This window comes from Scardinius erythrophthalmus (genome assembly GCF_964197995.2).
Source record: "Scardinius erythrophthalmus genome assembly, chromosome: 6".
Classification (NCBI taxonomy): Eukaryota; Metazoa; Chordata; class Actinopteri; order Cypriniformes; family Leuciscidae; genus Scardinius; species Scardinius erythrophthalmus.
In genome coordinates this window covers 44,034,779-44,062,501 of record NC_138226.1, presented here as the reverse complement: position 1 = coordinate 44,062,501, position 27,723 = coordinate 44,034,779, and the positions used below count along the sequence as shown (strand labels likewise).

At 41.6% G+C, this 27,723-nt stretch overlaps 4 protein-coding genes across 6 annotated transcripts in view; 1 reads left to right on the top strand and 3 right to left on the bottom strand.

The window, feature by feature from the left end:
- Window positions 1–8,800, bottom strand: part of cflarb (CASP8 and FADD-like apoptosis regulator b) — a 10,771-nt gene extending 1,971 nt beyond the window's left edge. The window contains exons 1-9 of the mRNA XM_081368299.1: window positions 8,656–8,800; window positions 6,655–6,955; window positions 5,746–5,851; window positions 5,522–5,657; window positions 4,751–4,815; window positions 4,597–4,660; window positions 4,142–4,194; window positions 3,007–3,076; window positions 1,877–2,378 (exon numbers count right to left, since the gene is read on the bottom strand). Coding sequence (XP_081224425.1) covers window positions 1,877–2,378; window positions 3,007–3,076; window positions 4,142–4,194; window positions 4,597–4,660; window positions 4,751–4,815; window positions 5,522–5,657; window positions 5,746–5,851; window positions 6,655–6,938 — 1,280 coding nt within the window. The 5' untranslated portion in view covers window positions 6,939–6,955; window positions 8,656–8,800. The remainder of the gene's footprint in view (window positions 1–1,876; window positions 2,379–3,006; window positions 3,077–4,141; window positions 4,195–4,596; window positions 4,661–4,750; window positions 4,816–5,521; window positions 5,658–5,745; window positions 5,852–6,654; window positions 6,956–8,655) is intronic.
- A 987-nt stretch (window positions 8,801–9,787) lies between these two features.
- Window positions 9,788–12,857, bottom strand: ndufb3 (NADH:ubiquinone oxidoreductase subunit B3). Its single transcript, XM_081368306.1, has 3 exons — window positions 12,788–12,857; window positions 12,177–12,305; window positions 9,788–10,534 (listed from the first exon to the last, which is right to left on the bottom strand). Exons 2-3 carry the CDS (start codon window positions 12,302–12,304, stop codon window positions 10,384–10,386), a joined length of 279 nt encoding a protein of 92 aa, XP_081224432.1. The 5' UTR covers window position 12,305; window positions 12,788–12,857; the 3' UTR covers window positions 9,788–10,383.
- A 210-nt stretch (window positions 12,858–13,067) lies between these two features.
- Window positions 13,068–18,009, top strand: ybey (ybeY metalloendoribonuclease). Of its 2 annotated transcripts, none has more exons than XM_081368304.1 (4): window positions 13,068–13,468; window positions 14,931–15,062; window positions 15,158–15,226; window positions 17,462–18,009. In XM_081368304.1, the coding sequence occupies exons 1-4, from the start codon at window positions 13,151–13,153 to the stop codon at window positions 17,561–17,563; spliced, it is 621 nt and encodes a 206-aa protein (XP_081224430.1). In that variant the 5' UTR covers window positions 13,068–13,150; the 3' UTR covers window positions 17,564–18,009. The 2 variants fall into 2 exon arrangements, with proteins under 2 accessions (XP_081224430.1, XP_081224431.1); XM_081368305.1 differs by having other exon boundaries at window positions 13,113–13,468; window positions 17,442–17,726.
- usp37 (ubiquitin specific peptidase 37) overlaps window positions 17,585–27,723 on the bottom strand; it is a 37,462-nt gene continuing 27,323 nt past the window's right edge. The window contains exons 20-25 of one of the 2 annotated variants that reach the window (XM_081368291.1): window positions 26,999–27,059; window positions 26,795–26,910; window positions 24,996–25,065; window positions 24,773–24,911; window positions 18,545–18,652; window positions 17,585–18,195 (exon numbers count right to left, since the gene is read on the bottom strand). In XM_081368291.1, the coding sequence (XP_081224417.1) occupies window positions 18,571–18,652; window positions 24,773–24,911; window positions 24,996–25,065; window positions 26,795–26,910; window positions 26,999–27,059 (468 nt within the window). In that variant the 3' untranslated portion in view covers window positions 17,585–18,195; window positions 18,545–18,570. Of the gene's footprint in view, window positions 18,653–24,772; window positions 24,912–24,995; window positions 25,066–26,794; window positions 26,911–26,998; window positions 27,060–27,723 lie in introns of both variants that reach the window. The other variant, XM_081368292.1, reaches the window with a different exon arrangement.

Below are 27,723 nucleotides of genomic sequence, written 5' to 3'. Positions count from 1 at the left end.
TGAACTCTCAGAATGTAAGAGTAATAATACTGAATAATAGTGAATATGGACATGCAGAAACACGTGATCTACAATGTCTGCTGTACAGTGTAATAGTGAACTCTAACCCCACGAGATGAGACACGATAGTTTAACACTACTTCTTTAATGAAATCTTCAGTGATGGAATATATGACTGCAAAATTATTCTAACTGAAAGTCATAAAATGCAAAACAATGCCGGTGCTTTTTGAAATGTTTTATCTAATCTAGGGCTGTCACTAATAATTATTGTGGTAATCGAGTAATCTGTCAATAATCAAAGAATAATCAAAATTATGTTGACAATTAAATAAATAATCTGATATTTTTTGTGGTAATAAAAATAGACCTAAGTGAACAATAGCCTTTAAAATGACTCAAAATACATATACAATAACAATGAGGCAATAATAATTGGACCAAATCAAGGATGTAATTCTTGCCTGATGTGTTATCGTTCCCATTACTAATCTGTTGTCCCGGATGGAGTTAAACTGGAGTCTGTGGTCTGATTATTATGATTGTTTAATTATATGATTATGAAGAATAAGTGAAATTGTCACAGTGACGAAGGCAAAGAGCGGAAACGTTTCCTAATCTCCTGTTTGTAACTTATAAAGTATTTTTAGAGTGCAGACCTTTTTTTTGTTGTTGCATTTTTTAATCAAATAAAGTATGAAAAGCAATCAATCATATGGTTTAATTGAACAATAATGTAATCCTATTCAATTTATGTACATTATGTGTTATAACACATGCAGGGTTTGAAATTAACTTCTTCACTCACCAGCCAATTTAGCTAATACATTTTAAAGAAATGAATCAGATTAACTATGTCACTGCATATATATATATATATATGAGCGTGAGAACAGCGTCAACGGCCCGATTCTCACGCTGAAGAGAAGTTTAGCCACAAACCCCTTCCCCTCAACAGGAAATATCACGCTTTAAAGGGGTAGTTGATTATGAGGTCACTTTTCTAACTTTAGTTAGTGTGTAATGTTGCTGTTTGAGCATAAACAACATCTGCAAAAGTTACAATGCTTAAAGGCACACTAGAGTCGCTGTGGACTACTTGTATTTAACGTTACTGTGGTAAATACGCCGTCTCTGCACTCACGGCCTGATCCCCTCCCCCGTTTAGCCTATATTCCTCACGCGGTCAGTTTCTGGTTTTCATTCCCTTGACTCTTCCGACCGCACTTTCGTCCTTTTCTTCGTCGACTCTGCCATGACTCACGTCTGAAACGCGTGCGTGTGTCTTCCACAGAGGCTGCTTCATGTGTTGTTGATGTATGTGACATCGTGCCGTAAAGCAAGTTGTGATTCTCGTGAGATTTGTCAGGGCGCCACCTCTCAAATCTGCATTGCTCGAACCCAACCCCTGACCCTAAACCGACCCTTAACCTCATTATAACCTGATCCCTAAAACCAAGTCTGACCCTCAAACAGGCCTTTAAAGGCTCTCAGAGAGTGAGGACCGGCCAACATGTCCTCTCTTTACTCTCTTTGCCCTCACTCCAATGCTCTAAAACTCAAACTGGTCTTCATAAAGATAGTTGTACAAGTACACACACACACACACACACACAAGCTCTTGAAGCTCCGCCCTCTGTGCCGGGAGCAGCAGCTCATTTGCATTTAAAGGGACACACACGAAACGACGCATTTTTACTGACCCTCAAAAAGGGACGATTTTAACATGCAGTAAAAAATGAGCTTTTTTGAACATTTTTATCTAAAACTTCCCATACACACTCTGGGGACAACAGAGACTTATTTTACATCTTGTAAAGAGGGGCATTATACCCCCCTTTACCCCCGCGAGATCTCGTACATCAGAGCGCCTCACCTCTTCTGCGCCTCGGTCAGGGCGGCTCTGAGGGCCTGCAGGTACACGGACCGGTGCTTGGGCGTCTCCAGCTGGTGTCCATCAGTCCAGCAGTGGCTCCAGAAGACATCGGCGTCCACCGGGAGCGTCCGGGACCGGCACGAGGACACCGGCCCGTCGGTCTCCAGCTCGTCGTCCCCCTGCCCCACACACACCCCACACTCCTCACACACCTCGTAGCTCTGGATGAAGAAGAGCTTGGGCTTGCCGGCCAGGCCGGGGCAGGAGTGTGAGCTGAAGAGCGTCCTGAGGGAGTCCAGGCTCAGTCCCGGAGCGAGCGGGTCGGTGGCCAGCAGGAGTGAGGAGCGGCTCCGGCTGATGATGCAGCAGACGAACACACCCGCCCTGTGGAGCTCCTGCTGACGGGACACCTCCCTCAGCGTGGACACCACCTCTCGCACACTCAGCAGCCGGTGCACCGTCACACTGAAGCGCAGCGCCGTGAACGTCTGCTCCAGCTCATCTGGGGGACACAGGAGACATTAGGGTTCCTTGAGAATAAAGGTTCTTTAAAGGTGCGTTGTGTAATATTTAGGAGGATCTGTTGACAGAAATGTAATATCATATACATAACTTTGTGTTCAGTGGTGTATAAAGGCATTACTTAATGAACCGTTATGTTTTTATTATATTTCAAATATAAAGAATTATTGGTTATCGGTCTCAGCCAAAATGTTCATATCGGTGCATCCCTAAAAATATTACCAGAGTGATTAAAAACACTGTGACTGATTAATTATAGAATTTTCTGTACTTTTCAAAAGATTGGGGTCAATAGAAATAAGAAATTAATATTTGTATTCAGCAAGGAGGCATTAAAATGATCAAAAGTGACAGTAAAGACATTCATAATGTTACAGAAGATTAATAATTCAAAACAAAGCTGTTGTTTTGAACTCTTAATTCATTCAAGTATCCTGAAAAATGAAATGCATCCCAGTTTCCACAGAAATATAAAGCAGCACGACTGTTTTCAACATTGATAATAATCATAACTGTTTCTTGATCATCAAATCATCATATTAGAGTTTCTGAAGGATCATGTGACTCTGAAGACTGGAGTAATGATGGTGTAAGTGATTCTCTCTCACCTCCTTCAGTGCCGACACAGTCTATGATTAAACACACTCCTCTGGGGTCCGTCATACTGTACACTTCCTCCTGTAAGACATCAGAACACACTCATCACACACATGACGACAATCCTTCATTCTCACACACACTCACTTATATTAGGAGTCTGCCACCATAAAGTCTTACTGGGAAATAATGTCTATGTGAGTATTGCTATGTTGGAAATATTTAAACGGACTGTAATTAACAAAATATTATCCTACATGCAAAACAGTACTTCAGTCCACAAGCTGATAACCTTAAACTGAACAGCTAGTTAGGGGGCGTTGTTAGACTCGACGCGGAGTTAAACCCCCTTAGCTGTTCTAAATCCACTGTAAAACACGGCTTCAAGGGGCTTAATGCTTTTTATAAAACATTTAATACAAAATATTAATTTTAATATTTATTTCATTCATAAAATAAACACCAGCAACAAAAAAATATAACGTTATAACACATTTATTCCTCCGCCAAGCAATGTAGTTCCTAACAGGTTGCCTAGCAACACATGCAGCAACAAAGCACCACAAACGGCAGTTGCGCAGTAATGTAACGCGGTCACAGGTGTGTGTGTGTGTGTGTGTGTGTGTGTGTGTGTGTGTGTGTGTGTGTTGAGTCATTTGCAACGGCTTCGAAAGTGGCTCAACCAATCAGAATCAAGGTCTGGAACTATCCATTTTATAATCTTCTTGTTTTGCATATGGTCAAGTTATATAATTAACCTTTTGTTTGAATAAAATCCAACATTTCTTCAACCATCGATGTTCCTTGTATTGAACAGATATAATTAGTGCTGGGCAACGATTAATCACATCCAAAATAAAAGTTTGTGTTTACATAATAAATGTGTGTGTACTGTGTATAATTATTTTGTATACACACACATGCATGTATATATTTAAGATGTATATACTGAATATATATTTATACATCATTTATATTATATATATATAAATATATATAAATATTTTTATCTTAAATATATACATGCATATGTGTGTATTATATATACAACATAATTATACACAGTACACACACACAAATATATTATGTAAACACAAACTTTAAAAATCATGCTATACACATCATAAAACCAGGAAAAACAGTGACCTGGCAGCAGGAGCTCGAGCTCGGCAGTTCCTTCGTCACTGCTGTCTGCTTATCTAGAAGAAAACATTACAAAAGACCAATGTCACACACTCTTAAAAATAAAGGTTCTTTATTGGCATCATCCATGAAGAACTTTAACATTCACCGAAGCAATGATTATTTTCCTCAATGATTCTGTTTTCCTCAATGATTCTTTTCCTCAATGATTCTTTTCCTCAATGATTCTTTTTTCTCTCAATGATTCTTTTCCTCAATGATTCTTTTCCTCAATGATTCTTTTTTTATAGTGTAGATAATATAAACTGCTTTAGATAAAGGGTGGAGACTTAAAATAGTTTTTGTGACTTTTTTTTACTTCACAGTTTGTGGTTTTTGTGAGGTCACTAACAGGAAAATGTGAAGGCCTGAGACAGAGGTTTAGTCTGAACTTCTGGCTGGTATTTCCTTCTACTCACCACAGAATTTACGAGTCTGCATCACATTACAGGAAACCGATGAGAAACCAGTCAAGGTGTGTGGCTGTGAATGACAGAAACAGAGAGTGACTAAAACTGAAGTGTGAAGCAGTGTGTGTGTTCTGCAAGACGGAGCGAGCGGAGTGAAGCTCACCGATGATGGCGGTCTGAAGTGTTGAGGACGCCCCGGAGGACACGCCTCTGGATTGGCCACTACAGCTGAAAGAGCGGTTCTCGGTTATTACAGAAAGGAAACCTAATCTAATCAGTTACATTTCCCCTAAAATCCCCATTCATACTAGTGACAACTACTGACGTAAAGAAAGAGGAACTGGATCACAGGACATTTCTACTACATTACTGTGGAAGAGGAAGTGAAACTGTCTCCTCATGTGAGTGAAGTACTGAAGCCTGAAGCCCTGAATGATACAACAGGCCGACTACTCACTGTATTATATGATACTTGCTCTATTATATGATTAAAGTGCCCCTATTATGCCATTTTAAATGTTCCTAATTTTTTACAAGCTTTACATGCATCCCAGTTAAAAAAACAGTGTAATTTTCTCATGATATCCACTGCAGCATCAGCTCTTTTCTCTCAGTGTCGGAAACGCTTTGATAAAGGATTCAGTCTCTAAACTCCGCCCCTCTGAGAGCTGCTCTGCTCTGATTGGTCGGAAACCAAACAAAACCTCAGCTCTTGATACAGTGATACGAAAAGTGACGATGGCGTCGGTTTTACAGTTTCAATCTCATCGCAGTGGATTTGCTTTGGCAGCAGAAAACAACGTCTTCTCCACATGAACGACATTTCACAAAAGCTCTATCACACACTCCATGAAAAGTAATATCCGAAAAACACATAATAGTGGCACTTTAAATCTAAACACCATCAGTAAGAGCGAGCCACTGGTCAGCCTACCTGTGTGCTGGAAGCGGCTGATCTTCTTGGCCAGATCCGCCCTGTGAATGGACCTCAGACAGCTCTCAATAAAGTCCATCTTCTCACTGGAGAGCTGGTCCAGCTTCTCCAACTCCACTACAATGTCTAAAAAACTCTGCAAATAGATGCAAATACATATCAGTTCCACACATGAAAAAACCAACAGCAAAAAGCTGAAGAACAACGCCAGAAATACAACATACCTGGACGTTTTCCAGTTTCTGTTTTGGTAAAGTGTCTCTGAGTAAGAACGCCAATGACTTCAGGTCCTCGGTGTCCATGTCCTCGCTGACCTCAGCCATCAGCGACCTGAAGCACACAGTTAAAGGGGTGGTATGATGACACTCTTCACAAGGTGTAAAATAAGTCTCTGATGTCCCCAGAGTGTGTGTGTGAAGTTTAAACTCAATATAGTCCACAGATATTAGCATGTTAAAGTTGTCACTTTTTGAGGGTGAGCAAAAACGCGTCTTTTTTGTGTGTGTCCCTTTAAATGCAAATGAGCTGCTCCCAGCACAGAGGGCGGAGCTTCAACAGCTTGTGTGTGTGTGTGTGTGTGTGTGTGTGTGTGTGTGTGTGTGTGTGTGTGTGTGTGTGTGTGTGTGTGTGTGTTTTAGCAGCTTAGATTACCTCACACAGACATGCACTGAAAATTTCACAAACTTTTAGCCTTTTATGTTCAAACCGAAGTCGGACAGAGAAGAAGTGACAACATGTGGAAGCAACAGGACGTTTCTGAATGGTTAGTTGATGAGTTTATGCAGCTGATGTGTAGTTATCTTCTAGTCATTGATTAGCATATTCTGTCATGATAATCTATAAATCGTGTTCCGGGGGCGGGGTTTATGTAAATTTTAGGGTTAGTGATGTCACTAACCCGTGAAGAAGCTCATTGTAGTCATTACCAGCCGTTTGTTGTAGTCCTTAAAAAGCGATTTCTTTAAAAGCAAATATCTCCCTTTGCTTTGAGCTTTGAGCGTCGTGACTTTGCAGATGTTGTTTAAGCTCAAACAGCAACATTACACACTAACTAAAGCTAGAAAAGTGACATCATGATCAGCCACCCCTTTAAAACACACTCTTCTGCGCACCATCTTGAGTGAGAGCTTCACCTGTATTCTGGCACGGCCTGCCGGTTCCTCAGCATGCCCTCGACCGAGCTCTTGCTGGTGCTCAGCACTTCCCTCAGCAGGTCGTAGCGCTTGATCTTCAGGACCAGCTCCATCAGGAACACACAGTCCACCCCGGTTTGGCTCAACAGTGTGTGTAGTGTTCCTCTGGGATCTGCAGAGAAGCGGACGGGGTCCAGATCTCCACACAGGTACGAGATGCGCTTGCACTCGTCTGTGCTCAGCTCTTCTGTGATCTGACTGATGGTGTGGGACAGGCCCGACATGCTGCTGCAAACACACGCTGAGGAGCACAAACACTCACGTTAGGCCTTCCCAGCAGGCAATGCTGCGTTTAAAAGACGTCTAATAGCCGTCCAAACACAGCCCAGACGTCTAGGCTAAAACAAGGCAAAATTTGGGCTGTCAGAGAAAATTTAATAGACCTTTAAGTAGCTCAAGAATAGACTAGTCATCAACTAGATAACAAAGAAATTGAGTGAAGAAATTAAACCAAACATCTTGACACTCTGCTGCAAACCCACGCTGACTTCACGACTTTACACCTCTCTCAGTGTGTTCATTTACTGACATTCAGGGTTTTAGACTAGAGTATTTGCCATTTTTGCATTTTGCATATATAGTGAGACAGATGGTTCATTCTCGATTTCATTCTCATTCGAGTTCATTCTCATTCTCGAATTTCACAATTAGCTAAACTTTAAAAAGGTAGTTATCCCTTCTGAAAATAAAAATAAAAAATAAAGCAGATTAAATCAGCCTAAACTGGTCACCAGGCTGGATTTAGAGGGGTTTTGCACACTTTTTTAGTCAAGTCACCTTTATTTATATAGGCTAGCGCCTTTTACAATACAGAGAGTTTCAAGGCAGCTTTACAGTAATAACAGGAAAATAATGCAGCAAAGTTAAGTAAATTCAGTGGTTTTAGCTGACCAGGCTGGTCTTAGATGGTCAAGCTGGGAGACTAGCTGAAACCAGCTAAGACCAGCCAACCTAGGCTGGTTTTTGCGTTTTATTTTTGTTTTTTTGCAGGATAATATCATGATATTAAGTAAGTGATAATGTATAGCGAGGCGGTTGTTATAGCGAATATACGACTGATGATACAGCCTGCTATAACAACCGCCTCGCTATACATTATCCTGCGTATTACATGGCTACCTAACAAATAAATCAATAATCTGGCTCAAAATATTGATTTAAAAAGGAGTTAATTGATTTAAAAACGATTATATTGCCAGAGTGAACAGAACTGCGTCCATAGCAACGCGCTGTTTTTCATGGCAACGGTGTGTTATACTTCGCAGCGATCTGTTAAGACCAGTCTATGGTTAAGACAGATCGCTTCGCGTCGGGGTCCTGTTCAGCCTGTCGGGGTTGTTATAGCTATAACAAAGTCCTTTTAGGCTATAACGACCGCCTCTCATTATTATAGAGGGCAACGTCTGTTATAGTTCGCAGCGGTCTGTTATCAAGAAATAACAGACCGCATTCTACATTGGAATTCAGCCATGTAATAAAAGCATAAATTTCATTAATCAACTTTTTTGACTAGGGTAAATATCGGGATATTTCTTTAACATTTATCTTCAAATGGCATCAATCAACATGACTATCATAAAACGATTCGTGTAAAATAATAATAATAATAATAATAATATTAACATGGTAACCATTGTTTCCGCCAAAACAGCACTGTATAATCGTATATTAAATGAATATCTTCAAGATTTCTATCACTATATGCCTAATTCTATTCTTTTTGATGACAGTCTGTTGTACTATATCAACAATAACTTTAGTCAGAATTTTAGCTAACACCTAACAGTGCTGATAGCGCTATTATGGATGTTGTAACGTTAACGTTACCCGGTCGCCGTAGTAAAGGTTGTGTGACCGCGCGCAAACGCTTCCGTGTTTATGTGGAGATTGAGTCAATAACTTAAAATATTCTGTGATAAAACAATCAGACATAAAGCTTACCTCGATAGAGCTGTTCTTTGGACTGAACTGGAGCCTCTGCACATTATTAATAGCGGTTGATAAAGAGGAAATGAGGAAATGATGAAATGGTTTAGTGTGGAAACCAATGTTCCGGAAAGCAGTGGAAAGAGAAACTTGCGTCATTGACAAGCATACGGGCTACATTTAGATGACCATGACCTAGCCTATTTGTTTAAACCCTAAGAAGAAATATACATCCCACTTGTTGAAATTCACCTTTTAATGGCATACCTTGTGGAAAGTCCCTGATGCACCTGTCATTATCTGATCATCTGATATTTCTCTTCACTGGCAGGAACATTCAAAATAATGCTTTTAGATCTGGTGCCTGTTGCATAAACTGCTTAGACTAGTCTTAAAATTTAGCCATCTATTTATTTATTTTTTCTTCAAGACTGGTGCTTACTTTTTAAAGTCAGTTACATAAAAAGGTAGATCGGGCTCATTTGAATCAGAAAAGAAAGACTGGTTACCTCTTGACTAATTTCTAGCGGCACAGTCTGAACATAGTGGCTAAGTTTGTGCAACTGGCCCCTGAACAAGCACATAGTTGTGATTTACTTGTACTGCTGTGTTTGCATTTGGTTCCACATATATTGTGTGGTATTTGATAACTTTTGGAGTATCTTTTTTAGTATGAAATGCAGTTTAGTCTTAGACTTGTTCAGCTGTCATTAAACGGAGATTGAAATGATATATCAGTTGTGATTCTCATAGCATTTCAAACACATTTCTCCATTAAACTAAATATTAGCTTTCCCAATATCGCCAGCATTATTCTGAACAATACCACAATATTGACAATAAGACCATTTTGATTCATGTTTTAGCTTGTACAGCATATTTCAAAAGACAGACAAAAATGAAGTGCATGATTAAGAAAACTTCATATTGTCTTCGAAGATTTGCATCCATGTGACTCAGATATTATGGGATATTCCCTTTCCTGTAGTGTGTAATAGAGCTGATTGTGAAAGTGCAGATGAATGGAGTCTCTTAAAGAAGTGATCCAAGAGACCAATCACAGCAGAGTAAGCTCTCAGAGAGGCGGGGCTTAGAGAGCCAATCCTTTCAGACGCTGAGAGAAAGAGCTGATGATGCAACAGATGTTATGAGACAATTAAAGTGTTTATTTTTTAACCTTGGATGCATTTCAAGCTACTACAGTTTATACTACAGTGAGTAGTCGGCCTGTTGTATCACTCAGGGGTCTTCAGGCTTCAGTACTTCACTCACATGAGACAGTTTCACTTCTTCATTCCACAGTAATGTACTAGGAATGTCCTGTGATTCAGTTCCTCTTTCTTTACGTCAGTATCCTGTAGTATCTTCACTAGTCTGAATGGGATTCTATGGGAAGTGAAATTAGATTAGTGTTAGGAAAAGTAACATTTAAATCACGGCCCTGATGGCTTTCAGCATCTATATCCTGACACTGGCATTCATACTTACTGTACATAACCATATTTTACTCTGAGTGATCATTTCGTATCATTTCAAGGTAAATTTGGATGCTCTAAAGGTTTTACTACAATATCCAATAAAAATAAATAAAAATCAGGCTCAGGCCAAATCATTTATCTTGTATTTATTGTACAGACTGGTCAAGAGAAACACACAGAGGCATTAGAAGCTGAAGTCTTCATGGAGGAACAGCGACGGGCTTCACACACACACACACACACACACACACACACACACACGCGATCAGTGCTCGCTCTTCTTGGGCGGGAAGAAAGCGTACTCCACCGCCAGAGCGACTGCGAACGCAGCGAAGCCTGTCCTGAAGCCCCGCAGGAGCACCTCTCTGAAGGTCACCGGCACCCCGAAGCTGCCCGTGAACCGCCACGCCTCGTTCCTGCACACACACACACACACACACACCTCTGAATAACTTCTTAATCATTCTCATCATAATATACACCTGGACCTGGACTTAACGGCCCACTATATGCAGCAAATACAACCCATCAATAGTTAGGAATATTCATATTTTTATAAAATGTTTTTGAAAGAAGTCTCACCAAGGCTGCATTTATTTGATCAAAATGATGTAAAATAACTGTTGTCTATGTGAATATATGTTAAAGTGTAATTTATTCCTGTGATCAAAGCTGAATGTTCAGCATCATTACTCCAGTCTTCAGTGTCACATGATCCTTCAGAAATCACTCTAATATGAGGATTTGATTATTATATGTGCTTATTATCGGTTTCTGCTGCTTTATATTTTTTTGGAAACCGTTTTTCACCATTCAACAGTTTTGAATAGTAATTATCAAAGTTTCCTCAGAAATATGAAGCAGCACGACTGTTTTCAACATTAATTATAATCATAAATGTTTCTTGATCCTCAAATCCTCATATTAGAGTGATTTCTGAAGGATCATGTGACACTGAAGACTGGAGTAATGATGGTGAACATTCAGCTTTGATCACAGGAATACATTACACTTTACTATATATTCACACAGAAAACAGCAATTTCACATTATAATAATATGTCACAATATTACTGTCTCTACCGTATATGTTGATAGATAGATAGATATCAGCTAGATCTTACACATTTAGTTGTGGACATATTGATTTTCATTGTATTTTGCAAGACCACAATGTCAGATCTAGAACAATGAACATTTGTGGTTAGGAATAAAACAAAAATAGCTACTGTGTTAAAGGGTTAGTTCACCCAAAACTGAAATGTCAGTCATTAATAACTCACTCTCGTGTCGTTCATCTTCACTGTTGACACTGTAAACGCAGCGCAGCTCTTCCAGGTTTACATCAGAACGCCGGCTCGCTATTGGCCGACGCTGGTCACTTGAGACGGCCAATGGTGAGCCGGCGTTCTGACGTAGCATCTGGAAGCTCTGCGCTGCGTTTACTACGTGAACAGCATCAGACACTGACACAGAAGAGAAGAGACATTGTTGAATAAAACCATTATTTTGGGGTTTTTTTGCTCACAAAGTATTCTTGTCGCTTCAAAACATTACGGTTGAAGCACTGGAGTCACATGGACTATTTTAACGATGTCTTTAACACCTCCCTGTGCCTTGAAAGTTGCATTGACGTTGCTATCAATGAAGGGATCAGGAATGTCAGATTTCATCAAAAATATCTTCATCTGTGTTCGGAAGATGAACAAAAGTCTTACGGGTTTGGAACGACATCAGGGTGAGTAAATGATGACAGAAGTTTCTCTTTTGTGTGAACTAACCCTTTAAATGAGTTTTATGTTGTGAGATGCCTGTCTTCAACATTGAGATGAGATGAGCATGTACCTTTCTTAATAGCAAAGGCCAGAACAAATGGGAAATATTAAAGCAAGCGGAGTGCATTAGCATGATTAAAAATCTGTTATTAAACTCAGAAGTCATTTCTATGTAATAGCCGACTCCAGGCCATCACTTGAGTAGCAGGTCCCCGAGAGGAACGCATATATCAGTGTGTGTGTGTGTGTGTGTGTGTGTGTGTGTGTGTGTGTGTGAGCTCACCGAGCCCAGGGGTCCCGGAGCCCTCTGCGGGCCAGCCTCTGCTGGGTCATCTCCAGCGGCGTCCCTTCATACTTCCACACCCGGTAGTCCGGCATCGACAGTTTTCCGTGTCCATGATCCCCACCCATACTGAAGACACCTCACAGTTATCAGTGTGCAGAAATAAAACAGCAAAGCAGTGTCTCTCACTCTTATTCTGCATATTCAAGTGTGTCACTCATCTAAAAGAACCAGTTCAAGTGACTCGACTCACCCGAATCACTCACGAACGAGTCGAATCAAGTGTATAACATCAAGAGATTCAAAAACGTGTGGTTAAAATTTAGCATAAAGCCTTTGTGTAGGGGTATGGCGGTTAAATTCATATTTTGTGACTGCAACTGAGCGGTTAGGTTGTAATTAGCTGTTCAGTCGTGTTAACAGTGACTGAAGTGTTCAGATACACACAGAAACAACACAGGCGAAGCAGCAGCCAATGACAGGTGGCAAACAAACACCGACCCTGATGCTGTTTCCAGTAACGCATACATACATTGCCCAGTGTAAAAGTTAAAATTACAATAAATCGGTGTACATTATTTTGTTGTGTGTTAAATAGCAGCATAACTTACCTTTTAAATCAAAGTGACCTCCAACACCAACGCGCAAACAGTGTTGGAAGTTCCTAGTTTCTACTTCCGGAGAACAGTAACGTTAAAAGTCACAGTACAAGCGAAATATATACTAAGAAAAAGATAAGCCCATTTTTTTACATATGTATATAAAAAAAACTCTAAATTGTTATTACAATAATTTCATATTAAACTATTTAGTATATACTCAGAAGAAGAAGAAAAAATCCAACGGTTTAATGACAGAACTTTTATTTTGACATGTATGAATGGCGCATGCGCACTTTCAGTTTCCAAATCAATGGACAGAGCAAAGTCGGGAACATGGCAGATGTATCGAAATGACCGGTCTTTTTTATATATATGTGTGTTTACTTTACAAACGTATATGTCCAGTCCGTAAGCAGTAGAGTAAATACATATATACGTCTGACACACTCATCTATTGATCGCGTTGACAGTAGTTCGGGAATGGGGCTCGTCCTGCGGAACCTGCAGACGGTGGTACCTCTGAGGCGCGCGCGCATGCGCAAAGACGTGGAGATCCTGAGGCACATATTCGGCGTGCAGCGGTTCGACATGGGCATCATCTGCGTGGACAACCGCAGGATCCAGCGCATCAACCGGGTCTACCGGCGCCGGGACCGGCCCACCGACGTGCTGGCCTTCCCCTTCTATGAGGTGCAGCCGCCCGCACACACTCTTCACACACACTCCAGCCACTGCAGAGTGCAGACAGCACATGTGTGTGTGATTGACAGCTGACTAGAGCATCACCGTTAACCAGCCCGTGTCCGTGGAAGCCTGTTTCCGACACGGAATAATAATAATAATAATAAACAAACAATTTTTTATCAGTTTTTTTTTTTTAAACAGTTTATTTATCTCACACTTATTGCTTTCTCGCAATTGCGAGTTTATATCTCAGTTCTGGACTTTTTCCTTGCGAGTTCATATCTTACAATTTGAACTTTATAACTCAAAATTGTTAATTTATCTCAAGTCTGAGAGAAAAAAAACACAAAATTCCAACTTTTTACTTGCAATTGCGACAGAATACGTTAATGCAATTCAGACCTTTTGCAGTTCTTTATTTATTGGAGTTGCGAGTTTATATCTTACAATTCAGAGGAAAAAAGTAAATTGCAAAATATATCTTATAACTCGCAGAAATGTGAAATATAAACGTTCAAGTCAAAACTTTGAGATGAGTCTAAATGATCTTTTTTATTCACTCGTTCATTGTTGAGGAAACGAGCTTCCCTACATGCCTGAGTAGTTACACACAGATAAAGGCTGATGTGTGTGTGTGTGTGTGTGTGTGTGTGTGTGTGTGTGTGTGTGTGTGTGTGTAGGATCTGAGGCCGGGGAAGATGCCGTGTGTCCTGCACAGAGACGTATAATGATGTGTGTGTGTGTGTGTGTGTGTGTGTGTGTGTGTGTAGGATCTGAGGCTGATGTGTGTGTGTGTGTGTGTGTAGGATCTGAGGCCGGGGAAGATGCCGTGTGTCCTGCACAGAGACGAGTATAATGATGTGTGTGTGTGTGTGTGTAGGATCTGAGGCTGATGTGTGTGTGTGTGTGTGTGTGTGTGTGTGTGTGTGTGTGTGTAGGATCTGAGGCTGATGTGTGTGTGTGTGTGTGTAGGATCTGAGGCTGATGTGTGTGTGTGTGTGTGTGTGTGTGTGTGTGTGTGTGTGTGTGTGTGTGTAGGATCTGAGGCCGGGGAAGATGCTGTGTGTCCTGCACAGAGACGTATAATGATGTGTGTGTGTGTGTGTGTGTGTGTGTGTGTGTGTGTGTGTGTGTGTGTGTAGGATCTGAGGCCGGGGAAGATGCCGTGTGTCCTGCACAGGGACGTATAATGATGTGTGTGTGTGTGTGTGTGTGTGTGTGTGTGTGTGTGTGTAGGATCTGAGGCCGGGGAAGATGCCGTGTGTCCTGCACAGAGACGTATAATGATGTGTGTGTGTGTGTGTAGGATCTGAGGCTGATGTTTGTGTGTGTGTGTGTGTGTGTAGGATCTGAGGCCGGGGAAGATGCTGTGTGTCCTGCACAGAGACGTATAATGGTGTGTGTGTGTAGGATCTGAGGCTGATGTGTGTGTGTGTGTGTGTGTGTGTGTGTGTGTGTGTGTGTGTAGGATCTGAGGCCGGGGAAGATGCCGTGTGTCCTGCACAGGGACGAGTATAATCTCGGGGACATCTTCCTCGGGGTGGAGTGTGTGATGCAGCAGTGCAGAGACTCGTCACAGGACCTGCATGAGACACTCACTGTAAGACACACCGATTACTGATCACTCTATACACACACAGACGGACACAGTCAAGGTTTGCTCTCTCTCTCTCTCTGTGTGTGTGTGTTGAGCAGGTGGTCACAGCTCATGGGATCTGCCATTTACTGGGATACAGACATGAAACTGAAGAGGACTGGAATGAGGTACAACATACTTAAGAGAGTGTGTGTGTGTGTGTGTGTGTGAGAGATAATCAGGAATTTACTTAGGATTGTCAGAAGGGGAAAATGTATGCAAGTGAGGAGAGCAAATAAAGTAAACTGACGTATTAGGCTATACCCATAAACTCTTCACACAGGGTCTACCAGTGACACTTATAAACATGTGGGACCAGAAATGATTCGAACACTTTGAGCTGATCATGTTTTGCTGAAGTGTGTTTTCTGTAATCACTAATGCTCTTCTCACACACACACTGAGCAGAATGAAGCATTGCTGGGTCACTGGTTGAGCTAAACTGGTATTATCTAATAGTGTAGTTAAATTAAACAGCTGACAGATATTCAACATCACTCCTCTGAGAGAGTCTAACAGAAGATGGACAAAACCAGTCAGATATCAGCTGAGTTCATAACTCTGAGTTCTGCTCATATTTCATCACCGTTTCTAAACTATAGCGAATATAAACTGTGATGATAAGAAGTGTTGAAGGAGTCTGAATACATTTAGGTTTGACTAATTAGAACTTTGCTAATATTTAAGAAAAAAATGTAATTTAGCTTTTCAGCCATTTTGAGCCCGACTCCACAGTTCGGCTTGCTAGCGTAGCCATGTTTCAGCAGGAAGCAGCGTCCGTACAAGTGCTGGAAGTACCTCAGTTACACATTTAGAAATTTAAAACAGGCACATTTATGAGGTACTTGAAAAGTGCTCAACTTAAATACAATATATATATATATATATATATATATGACATTTAATTCTTTAAAAAAAAAAATATATATAATGCAGTCACGCAGAATGAACACTGCTGATAAACCCCGATCAGACCTTTTCTCGATATGAAGTACACCAACATTATATAAAATATTATTTATTGAACAATGATAGCCATTATAAACTTTGCATTTAACATATTAATACGTTGTAATTTGTTTTATGGATACCTTATATCTGTAATTTGAGTTTAAAAAATCCTAAGGATATTGTTTGATAAGTGAGATCTCAGATTGTCGTCCTTGAAACCCAAAAAAGTAGTGCTTTAAAAGTCCTTGAATTTCATTTATTTAAAGGGATAGTTCACTTTGAAATTAAAGTTTGGTATGTTTTAGCTTACCTCAAGGGCATCCAAGATGTAGGTGTCTTTGTTTCCGCAGTAGTTTCAATTTTGATATTTTTAGGTCAAACCGTTCTTGTCTGTCAGTCATATAATGCAGTATTTATATCGTTTTTACCTCTTGTAACACAGCCACGTCCAAGTGCACCAGTCTGCGCACACGTCACACAGCAGGATGCGCCCGCGCCCTTAGATCACTTGGACGTGGTTGTGTACAAGAGGTAAAAACTATATAAATACTGTTCGTTTTCTCACACAAACCGCTCGTTTCGTGTCTTAGGCCATCAATGTGTACTTACGATGGGGAATTGTTTTAATTTGGACTTCTCTGTTCATGCTCTTTGAGACAGTGACCATCGACCTGCATTATATGACTGACAGACAAGAACGGTTTGACCTAAAAATATCAAAATTGAAACTACTGCGGAAACAAAGACACCTACATCTTGGATGCCCTTGAGGTAAGCTAAAACATATCAAAAAATTAATTTCAAAGTGAACTATCCCTTTAATGTATATTATTAAATGCATTGTAATTTGTATTTTGGATAGCTTATATCTGTGACCCTGGACCACAAAACCAGTCACATGGGTAATTTCTTTTAAATTGAGATTTATACGTCACAAAAAAGCTGAATAAATAAGCTTTACATTGATGTATGGTGTGTTATGATAGAACAATATTTGGTCGAGATACGACTATTGAGGATCTGTAATCTGAGGGAACAAAAAAAAAATCGAAACATTGAGAAAATCTCCTTTAAAGTTGTTCATTTATGTTTGATTGTGCTGCACTCACAAAAATAAATGTTTTGTATATTTATAGTAGGAAATATACCAAATATCTTCATGGAACATGATCTTTACTGAATATCCTCATGATTTTTGGCATAAAAAAATTCAATAATTTTGACCCATACCCAATGTATTGTTGGCTACTGCCACAAATAAACCCGTGCGACTCGAGACTGGTTTTGTGATCCAGGGTCACATATCTGTAATTTGAGTTAAAAAATTCTAAAGATATAGTTTGATGAGTGAGATTGAGCGTAATCCGCCAGTGTGTGTGACTGAGGAGTGTGTTCTCTCTGGTCTCGGACAGATGCAGCAGAAGGAGAGCTACATCCTCAGCGAGTTCAACAGGCTCACAGGCCGCCGGCTCCAGCCGCTCACCAAGAGATGCTCACACACACACACACTCTGAAACACACCAGCCCTCGTTTTTCTAAATCAGTTTTATTTTAAAACGTGTTCAAGGAATCCAAAGACTGAATACTAAGCAATCAAGTAGAGCTTATAGCACTGTTGTTTGAGAAACACAATCTCCTCGAGACGACCAGAACAGAGGACATGAGTAAAGTGGTTACCATGGAAACAAGACTCACAAACATCCTAAAATAAATAACATCAGCTGACGCACAGTCACATGGGATGCAGTAAAGGTGTGTGTGAGCGTTTCTCTCGAGCTTCTCTCTGAAGACACTTCTCCACACGACGTTAAGCTCGATACAGAAGGACAACTAAAGGTCTGTCGGAGAGGCCATCTTTAAAAAAGGACAAGCTACATCATCAATACCATTGAGCTTGTTAGAACAACGCTTATAAAATGAGAATAAAACAACCAACAGTCATCAGTAAAGCCTTGAATATAAACGAGCCGAATCTCTCATCGCTGTAGGGCATCATATAAAAGCCGACTGGCAAACGCAAATATTGCACCACATGTTCAGCTGCATATCAAACGAGAAACACACACACCCCGTCTTCAACGTTCCACACACACATATACAAGAATAAAGTTCTGTATGCAATAGACCGGGACGGCCATCTAAAAATCTGCAGAGGGGAAAGAAGAAGAAACAAAAAGATTTCATAGAGAAACACGCTTCAAATATTTAATGCATAAGAAGTGGACCAGAGGGACTTCTCATATTAAAGGCAAACAAAAGAAGAAATTAGGCGGGAACTTCTTTGATCCTGAAGTTGCACCTTTCGAGAAACTCAAAATGCTTTCTATATTCATATATTTATTTTTCCCCATAAACATTTTGCTCCTCTATGAGTTTCTAGAACATGTATCCATCTAACTGCAAGTCTACAGCGTTCACAGGGAGAGTGTGTGTGTGTGTGTGTGTGTGTGTGTGTGTGTGGTCTTCAGTAGCGCTGATGAAGGCTGTGGCTTTACCCTGGGCTCAGGGGCATTATGGGATGTTAGAGCGGCTGCAGGACTGTGCGTGCGGCGTCACCGTTCCCTCCGGCCTTCTCCAGCTCCGACAGCTCCTCGAACACCTCTCTGAACACACACACACACACACACACGTCAGATACAAACACCTTCCTCACAGTCACTCATATTCATCTGCACTGGAAACATTTATACCTAAAGGGCCTCACACACTTTTATTGTTATTAAGAAGTTTAAAAAAAAACATGATTCCAGTCAAAAACTGGAAAATAGAGTATAGCATGAGCTAATTTGCATCTCGGGTGCCTAGAAAGGCTTTTCTTAAAAAACAAAACAAAAGACCTACTAATCATAGAATAGTACTTAAACGGCACTATTGTACGACACTATATAATATTAGGCAGCGGCTATTTACTAATTACTAATGGTGCGTTCAAGTCCTTCTGGGAAGTCTGCGTTTACGAGATGGGAAGTCTGCGTTTACGAGATGGGAAGTCCGTGTTTACGAGATGGGAAGTCCGTGTTTACGAGATGGGAAGCCCGCGTTTACGAGATGGGAAGACGCGTTTACGAGATGGGAAGCCCGCGTTTACGAGATGGGAAGCCCGCGTTTACGAGATGGGAAGTCCGCGTTTACGAGATGGGAAGCCCGCGTTTACGAGATGGGAAGACGCGTTTACGAGATGGGAAGTCCGCGTTTACGAGATGGGAAGCCCGCGTTTACGAGATGGGAAGTCCGTGTTTACGAGATGGGAAGACGCGTTTACGAGATGGGAAGTCCGTGTTTACGAGATGGGAAGTCCGTGTTTACGAGATGGGAAGTCCGCGTTTACGAGATGGGAAGCCCGCGTTTACGAGATGGGAAGACGCGTTTACGAGATGGGAAGTCCGCGTTTACGAGATGGGAAGCCCGCGTTTACGAGATGGGAAGTCCGTGTTTACGAGATGGGAAGACGCGTTTACGAGATGGGAAGTCCGTGTTTACGAGATGGGAAGTCCGTGTTTACGAGATGGGAAGTCCGCGTTTACGAGATGGGAAGTCCGCGTTTACGAGATGGGAAGTCCGCGTTTACGAGATGGGAAGACGCGTTTACGAGATGGGAAGTCCGCGTTTACGAGATGGGAAGCCCGCGTTTACGAGATGGGAAGCCCGCGTTTACGAGATGGGAAGTCCGCGTTTACGAGATGGGAAGTCCGCGTTTACGAGATGGGAAGACGCGTTTACGAGATGGGAAGACGCGTTTACGAGATGGGAAGCCCGCGTTTACGAGATGGGAAGCCCGCGTTTACGAGATGGGAAGCCCGCGTTTACGAGATGGGAAGACGCGTTTACGAGATGGGAAGCCCGCGTTTACGAGATGGGAAGCCCGCGTTTACGAGATGGGAAGCCCGCGTTTACGAGATGGGAAGCCCGCGTTTACGAGATGGGAAGACGCGTTTACGAGATGGGAAGCCCGCGTTTACGAGATGGGAAGCCCGCGTTTACGAGATGGGAAGCCCGCGTTTACGAGATGGGAAGCCCGCGTTTACGAGATGGGAAGCCCGCGTTTACGAGATGGGAAGCCCGCGTTTACGAGATGGGAAGTCCGCGTTTACGAGATGGGAAGACGCGTTTACGAGATGGGAAGACGCGTTTACGAGATGGGAAGCCCGCGTTTACGAGATGGGAAGCCCGCGTTTACGAGATGGGAAGCCCGCGTTTACGAGATGGGAAGACGCGTTTACGAGATGGGAAGCCCGCGTTTACGAGATGGGAAGCCCGCGTTTACGAGATGGGAAGCCCGCGTTTACGAGATGGGAAGCCCGCGTTTACGAGATGGGAAGCCGCGTTTACGAGATGGGAAGTCCGCGTTTACGAGATGGGAAGTCCGCGTTTACGAGATGGGAAGTCCGCGTTTACGAGATGGGAAGACGCGTTTACGAGATGGGAAGACGCGTTTACGAGATGGGAAGACGCGTTTACGAGATGGGAAGCCCGCGTTTACGAGATGGGAAGCCCGCGTTTACGAGATGGGAAGTCCGCGTTTACGAGATGGGAAGACGCGTTTACGAGATGGGAAGCCCGCGTTTACGAGATGGGAAGCCCGCGTTTACGAGATGGGAAGACGCGTTTACGAGATGGGAAGCCCGCGTTTACGAGATGGGAAGCCCGCGTTTACGAGATGGGAAGCCCGCGTTTACGAGATGGGAAGCCCGCGTTTACGAGATGGGAAGCCCGCGTTTACGAGATGGGAAGACGCGTTTACGAGATGGGAAGTCCGCGTTTACGAGATGGGAAGCCCGCGTTTACGAGATGGGAAGCCCGCGTTTACGAGATGGGAAGCCCGCGTTTACGAGATGGGAAGACGCGTTTACGAGATGGGAAGTCCGCGTTTACGAGATGGGAAGTCCGCGTTTACGAGATGGGAAGTCCGCGTTTACGAGATGGGAAGACGCGTTTACGAGATGGGAAGACGCGTTTACGAGATGGGAAGACGCGTTTACGAGATGGGAAGCCCGCGTTTACGAGATGGGAAGCCCGCGTTTACGAGATGGGAAGTCCGCGTTTACGAGATGGGAAGACGCGTTTACGAGATGGGAAGCCCGCGTTTACGAGATGGGAAGACGCGTTTACGAGATGGGAAGTCCGTGTTTACGAGATGGGAGGTCCGTGTTTACGAGATGGGAAGTCCGTGTTTACGAGATGGGAAGTCCGCGTTTACGAGATGGGAAGACGCGTTTACGAGATGGGAAGACGCGTTTACGAGATGGGAAGACGCGTTTACGAGATGGGAAGACGCGTTTACGAGATGGGAAGTCGCGTTTACGAGATGGGAAGTCGCGTTTACGAGATGGGAAGACGCGTTTACGAGATGGGAAGTTGCGTTTACGAGATGGGAAGTTGCGTTTACGAGATGGGAAGTCCATGTTTATGAGATGGGAAGTCCATGTTTACGAGATGGGAAGTCCGCGTTTCTCACTGACACGTCCACAACTCCTAAAGAACTGGGCTTAAAGAAAATCCCGAGATTTCCACTCATATTTATGACTTTGTGGTGGAGTTCATTTGCGTTCAACTTTACGCCATGACTTGAAAGCACCATTAAGTGCAAATAGCAAATATTCTATTTGCACTATGTAAAAAAAGCAGTATTTTGTAAATAGTAGTTGGATGGTACAGTGGTCAACATTTGAAGTGAATTTTTGAATACATGAATTTTGAACAATAACCCGGTTTTGTCTTAGGAGCTTTTTTAAAGTTCACCAAAGTTGTCCTAAGACAAAAACGGGTATTGTTCAAAATTCATGTAGACGACTACTGTATTTGCACCCCTCAGTATTTTAGCACATTATAAAACTGTAAGCAATAATAACAGTGAAAATTATATATTTATGAAATAAATGCAGATAAACACTTAAATAACCGTTAGGCACTTTAAATTTGGTCTTAAATATAGATATTTTTAATATCTCATAATTTGGCAATAAATGTATTAGGCTGCTGTCAGTCTTTCCCCAAGTTACCCATGTCAAAATTGTGGGGGAGTTGCTAGTAATTTCAAAAAATGCTGAGTGGCGAGTAACTTTGAAGAACCACAGAGGCAAGAGTTAATGTCAAGCCCTGAAATGAAGCACTGGTCTTCCATAGTATTAGACATTTAGATCATGATCACCACAGTTAAAGCCACATATGACCTCAATACCATGGTCAAATATAACTGTTTTCTATGGTATTTGTATGGAAAAACAGTAGCCTAAATACATTTAGTATAAACTGCACAAATGCTACAGCTTAAAGGAAGAGTTCACCCAAAAATGGAAATTATTCCGGCCGTCTGCCGGAAGCTAGTTATTATAGCAAATAAAGTTTTAAACATGGATATTTTTCTTACAAAAACGCATGGCTTTGCTTCAGAAGGCCTTTATTAACCCAAATGGAGTCGTATGGATTACTTTTATGATAGACGATGCACTTTTTTTGGGCTTCAAAATTTCATCCTCCATTCACTGCCATTATAAAGCTCGGAAGAGCCAGGATATTCTTTAATATAACTCTGATTTAGGGCTGCACGTTTTCAAGTTTTTCATTAACCGTTAACCGAGGCCCTTATCGGTTAATACTCGGTTAACCATAGTGTGCGTGCGCGCCGCAACCCCGAGATAGGCGTAATTTGCGGGTGGGACATGTCCCCACCACTATTTTCTAAGGTCGATATTGTCCCCACCACTTTTGAAACATCTTGCGGCACGAATACCAATACAAATAGTAAACAAAACATCTCCAGTTAACTAGCAGAGCATTCATTTCGTTCGTTTTTTATTTTTTTTTAGGCGATCTAGCACTGAAATGTTTTGTTTTTTAAATCAAGTGATCAAAGTGCTCGTTGCCGCTGCGATCGAGAAGGGTCTTGTAAAACGTGCTGAGGTATTATTAATTCGTGGCTAGGAAACAATTCACCTGAATATTCACCAATTCACACACACACAAAAAAAAAAAAAAGGAATAAAAAGCTGTACGAGAATAGTCGGCCTTCACTGAAGAGCCATCTTCACAGGTAAGAAAAACAGTTTAATAATTATTCATTCGTGGCCACGAAATAATTCACCGGCAAATTCACCAATTCACAAAAAAATAGGTCTTTAGCATTCACTAATTAATAGTTTCAAACTGTTTTGGCCACGTTGTAATTCGTTAAATCAAAATGAGGGAGGGAATTAGTTCAACGTGTCCACGATTTATTAAAACGAGGGAACAAATAAGTCGTCGTAACAACTAATTATTTAGATCAGTGGACAGAGCGCATAAGAACAAACAGTGAGAGAGCCACGGCCGCGCGCGCGCGCACTCTCACCGCCTTCAAACAACACGAGCGCTGTATTGCTCTCTCTCCCTCACACAATAGTAAAAGGTCGGAAGACCAAATGTGTTTTATAGATTAGTAGTTTGTTCATATAAATTGTTTGATTAGCAAGTACATGTTTAGGAAATGCATAATACAAATTGTATGGGTTAATGTAACGGTAAACGGACTCTGCGGGTAAAACTGTTGTAATGAAACTGCGCATGCGTGGGGTAAAACTGCTGGGGTAAAGCTGTGGCTCTACGGCTCTGCAGACAGATATTATTGTGCTGCGATCAGTGGCGTGGATACTATGTTTGTTTCTGGCTCGCGCACAGCCTTCACTCTCAGACGCGCGCTTTCTTTGCCCGCTTCATATTAGAAAACTGGTGTAACGTTAGCGGTCTCTGGTGGTGCAAAAATGTATTACAACTAAATTCAATGCACGCCATTGACGCCACTTTAACCGAGCAAAATGTTTCACTCGGTTACGCAATTTTTAACGGTTAATCGGTTAATCGGTTAACCATGGACACCCCTACTCTGATTGTATTCGTCTGAAAGTAGAACGTCATATACACCGAGGATGACTTCAGTAAATCATGGGCTTATTTTAATTTTTGTGTGAACTGTCCATTAAAGCACAAAAAATATACTGTAATTATATTCCAATACTCCTTTAATACATTCAATGCATACCTAAATTGATGAATATCCCACATTCCTGACACAATACCGTGATGCAGTTAGAGGTACTACAGTAAGTGTGATTTGTATATTGAAGGCCTTCAGACTGTATCCTGTTTCTCCTGTCCAACAGCGCTGTTTCGTCTGGCTTTAGTTTAAATCACAGAGACGTGTGGGTTGTATAGCAAGTAAACGCATATGCTAGTAAGTTAGCGCTGCTCTGCAGTTTGAACTTTGAGCCGAGCGGATAAATGGGGTGTGTGTGACACGGTTCAAATGAGTTTCATTCTGCTTTTGGCACATAAACTATCAAACATTCATAAAACTCTTTGAAAATTATATCTCGATAATTATCGTTATTGTTTTATCGTCCAGCCCTAGTTTAGTTAGGTTTTTTTGGTTATTTTAGTACTCAAACTAAGCGAAAATCAGAAATGTCAGTGAAGTTGCTGAAATAAAATAAGTTCTTCAAGTAAGGAAATTGTTTTATGATTTTAGTTAATAAATTTAAGCTTAACTATTATAAGGCCACCAAGAGTATGTGAGTATTGCGTTCGTGTGGTTTCAGGCATTCCCACATTTTAGTATGAAAGTTATTGTCGAATTTGTTCATGCCAGCACAGGTGTGTGTGTGTGTGTGTGTGTGTGTGTGTGTGTGTGTGTGTGTGTGTGTGTGTGTGTGTGTGTGTGTGTGTGTGTGTGTGTCACTGAAGACACTGACTTGTGCATGTAGAAAAAGATGTATCCGCTGCGGTCGCGGTCCCTCTGAACGGTGGACTCCTGCGTGCGCGAGACGTCCAGGTCGTTGTAGGTGAGCCACGACTGCTTCTTCATGTCGTACACGTCACTGATGTAATGCCCTACAGGAGCACACACACACACAGCAGCCGGTCACACACACACTCAGTCTGCAGTGCAGCAACAGGAGGGTGAGCCTGCAGTACCTGACGAGGAGCTGCTGCCGATGTGGCTGACCACACTGATGAGCCGGAACGAGTTGGGCAGCTCTCCAGTCTACAGGACAAACCACAGGCATTAACACTACACTACACCACACACACACACACACACACACACACACACACACACACACACACACTGCCACTCGGAGACCTACAACATGTTTGGGTCACCTGACTCGCCTGTCTTGCTGGCAGCATCAAGTGTGCCTTATATCATTTTAAACAGGACAACCTGAAGTTTCAATCTAGCTCATTTAAATACACAATTGTACATTTATTTTGCCTGGGAATGGATTTTTTTTTTTTTACACAACTCAAACAGAACCTCCTGATGTTTGGATTTTTTTCCTTTAGAAAGTTATACTTGGATATTCTAGATTTCCAGATGAAATCGTCTACATGTAAAAATCCCTAAGCAAGTTATAGCCATTTATTATAACATTATTTTAGGCACTTTTCAGTGAAAAACTGAAACCTTTTTTTATTTACTGACAATGTAGATGTGTCCAAAAAAGTTCAGGATGTAAAGCAAATTGAAACATTGTTATATGATAATAGAACACTGAAGCAAAGTGGCAAATATACATATACATACATTTAATCTGAAAACGAACACACACAAACACATAAAGCAGCAAGTAGTGTAAACAATTGTAAAAACTGTCTTGTGCAACAAAAATACAAACAGAGCAAATGATTTTCACAAACTATTAGAATTATGTATACGAAACATGATTCCACTGCGACATTGTGTAGCGACTCGTTTTAAAACAGATTTCAGTGCCTCATCCGATGTGTAAAGTAGTTTTATACTTGGTTTTGAATTGTGTTATGCTTTGTCAGAAAGTGCTTTCACTTTGCGACAGTTCAAATTTTCAAAGAAAGATGCTAATTGGTGGAGCAAAAGACCAAAACCTGTGTTTATTGGTTAAGCAGATGATAGTTTCAACCAATCTGGGTACGGGGGCGGGACTAAGCATCATCAATCATTCCTGTTCGGCTCAGAGGAACAAACCACATGGGTTACTTTGACGAATCAATGCTGATCAAAACCTGACAATCACGTTCACTACGGAGCCTCTGAATGTCCAACTGAGACAAACGACACCACTGAAAAGCAGAGAATCTCCTTTTACGGGACTTTTTAAAACACAAATTTGGATTAGAGGTTCAAAAGTTCTTAAAACATTTAAGAACCATAGTTATGTCTGGCTGCGGGCGGCTATGTCGGTTTTTTAGGGTGATGAGTCGAAGGTTTTACAATGTCATCATTCATACTGGATCTTAAATGGGTGATTGATCGGATTCGTCAGTCATATCTGAAGAAATCATATAGTTTGTTGTGTTTATCAGTATTATCACTAGAAATATGTTCAATGCTTTTCTTTGTCTCAGTGTAGCTGACTTAGGTTCACCTTTTTGTTCTTTCTGTAAGATGTGAGCAAGTCTAAAGTCCCACTAGACAGACTGCAGTGGAACAAGATGTTCTTGTTAAAGCTATACTTAAATATAAAGTGTGCAGAAAAGACATCTGGCTTGACCAAAGAGGAAGCAAAAGCAGTTTCTCTGTTCTGTATTTGTATTAAGATGAACAATCTCAAATTCTCTGACGAATCAATGCTGATCTAAACCTGATGACCCAATCACGTTTACAACGGAGCCTCTGAATGTCCAACAGTGACATACGACACCACTGAAAAGCTGTGAATCTCCTCTTTACGGGACTTTTTAAAGTATGTCGACTGGATTACGGGTTCAGAAGTGATTAAGCACAGACGCACCTCAGCGTTCTTCTTGAGCTCTTCCGCTTCAGCCTCACTGTACTCCATATCCAAGCCGTCTTCATTGCCCGAGTCGTCATCGGAGCACAGCAGCTCGGGCAGGGAGTTATTGAACTCTACAACAGAAACACACACACGTTCACACACACACACACTCACAGTAAAACAGAAGTCATGTGAGGCAGAACATCACGTCATACTGACCTTGCAAGCTGAGCTCAGTGGCTCTCTTCAGATCATCATCTTCTCGCATCTCTCTCGCCTCCTGCACAATTAACAGATAATATCCCCTCATTATACAGCAACTGTCCTCATGATCAGTTAAAGCTGTGCTGACGTCAAACACCAGCGACACTGGACAGTCACAGCTGCTAAGAAGATTGTGCTGAAAAACTAACACTAAATATGTATGTGCCATTTAACACGAAATAGAGAGAAAAACAAAATATATCAGCCATGTTTTATTGAAGTGCCCCTTATGCTTTTTCAGATATTCCCCTTCCTGTAGTGTGTAATAAAGCTGTGTGTGAATGTAAAATCTTCATGTATGATCTTCATTGGCTGCTGGTGAACAACGTCTACTTTGACCCTCAAACACTCTAGTTTATCTGAGACTGGAAGAGTTTGATTAACACTGTAGTTGTAATGAGCGTTTGGTCAATCACAGCAGACTGGGCCATCTGACCAATCAGAGCAGAGCAGCTCTCAGAGAGGCGGGGTTTAGAGACCGAATCCTTGATCAAACTGTTTCAGACACTGAGAGGAAAGAGCTGATGATGCAGTGGATATCATAAGACTGAGTGTTTTTGATCTTGGATGCATGTAAAACTATTGCAGGAGACAAAACAAAAGCCTTTAAAATAGCATAATAGGGGCACTTTTAGCTTTAGCTAAACTAAATGTTGATTCTTTAAATGATATGATGCATA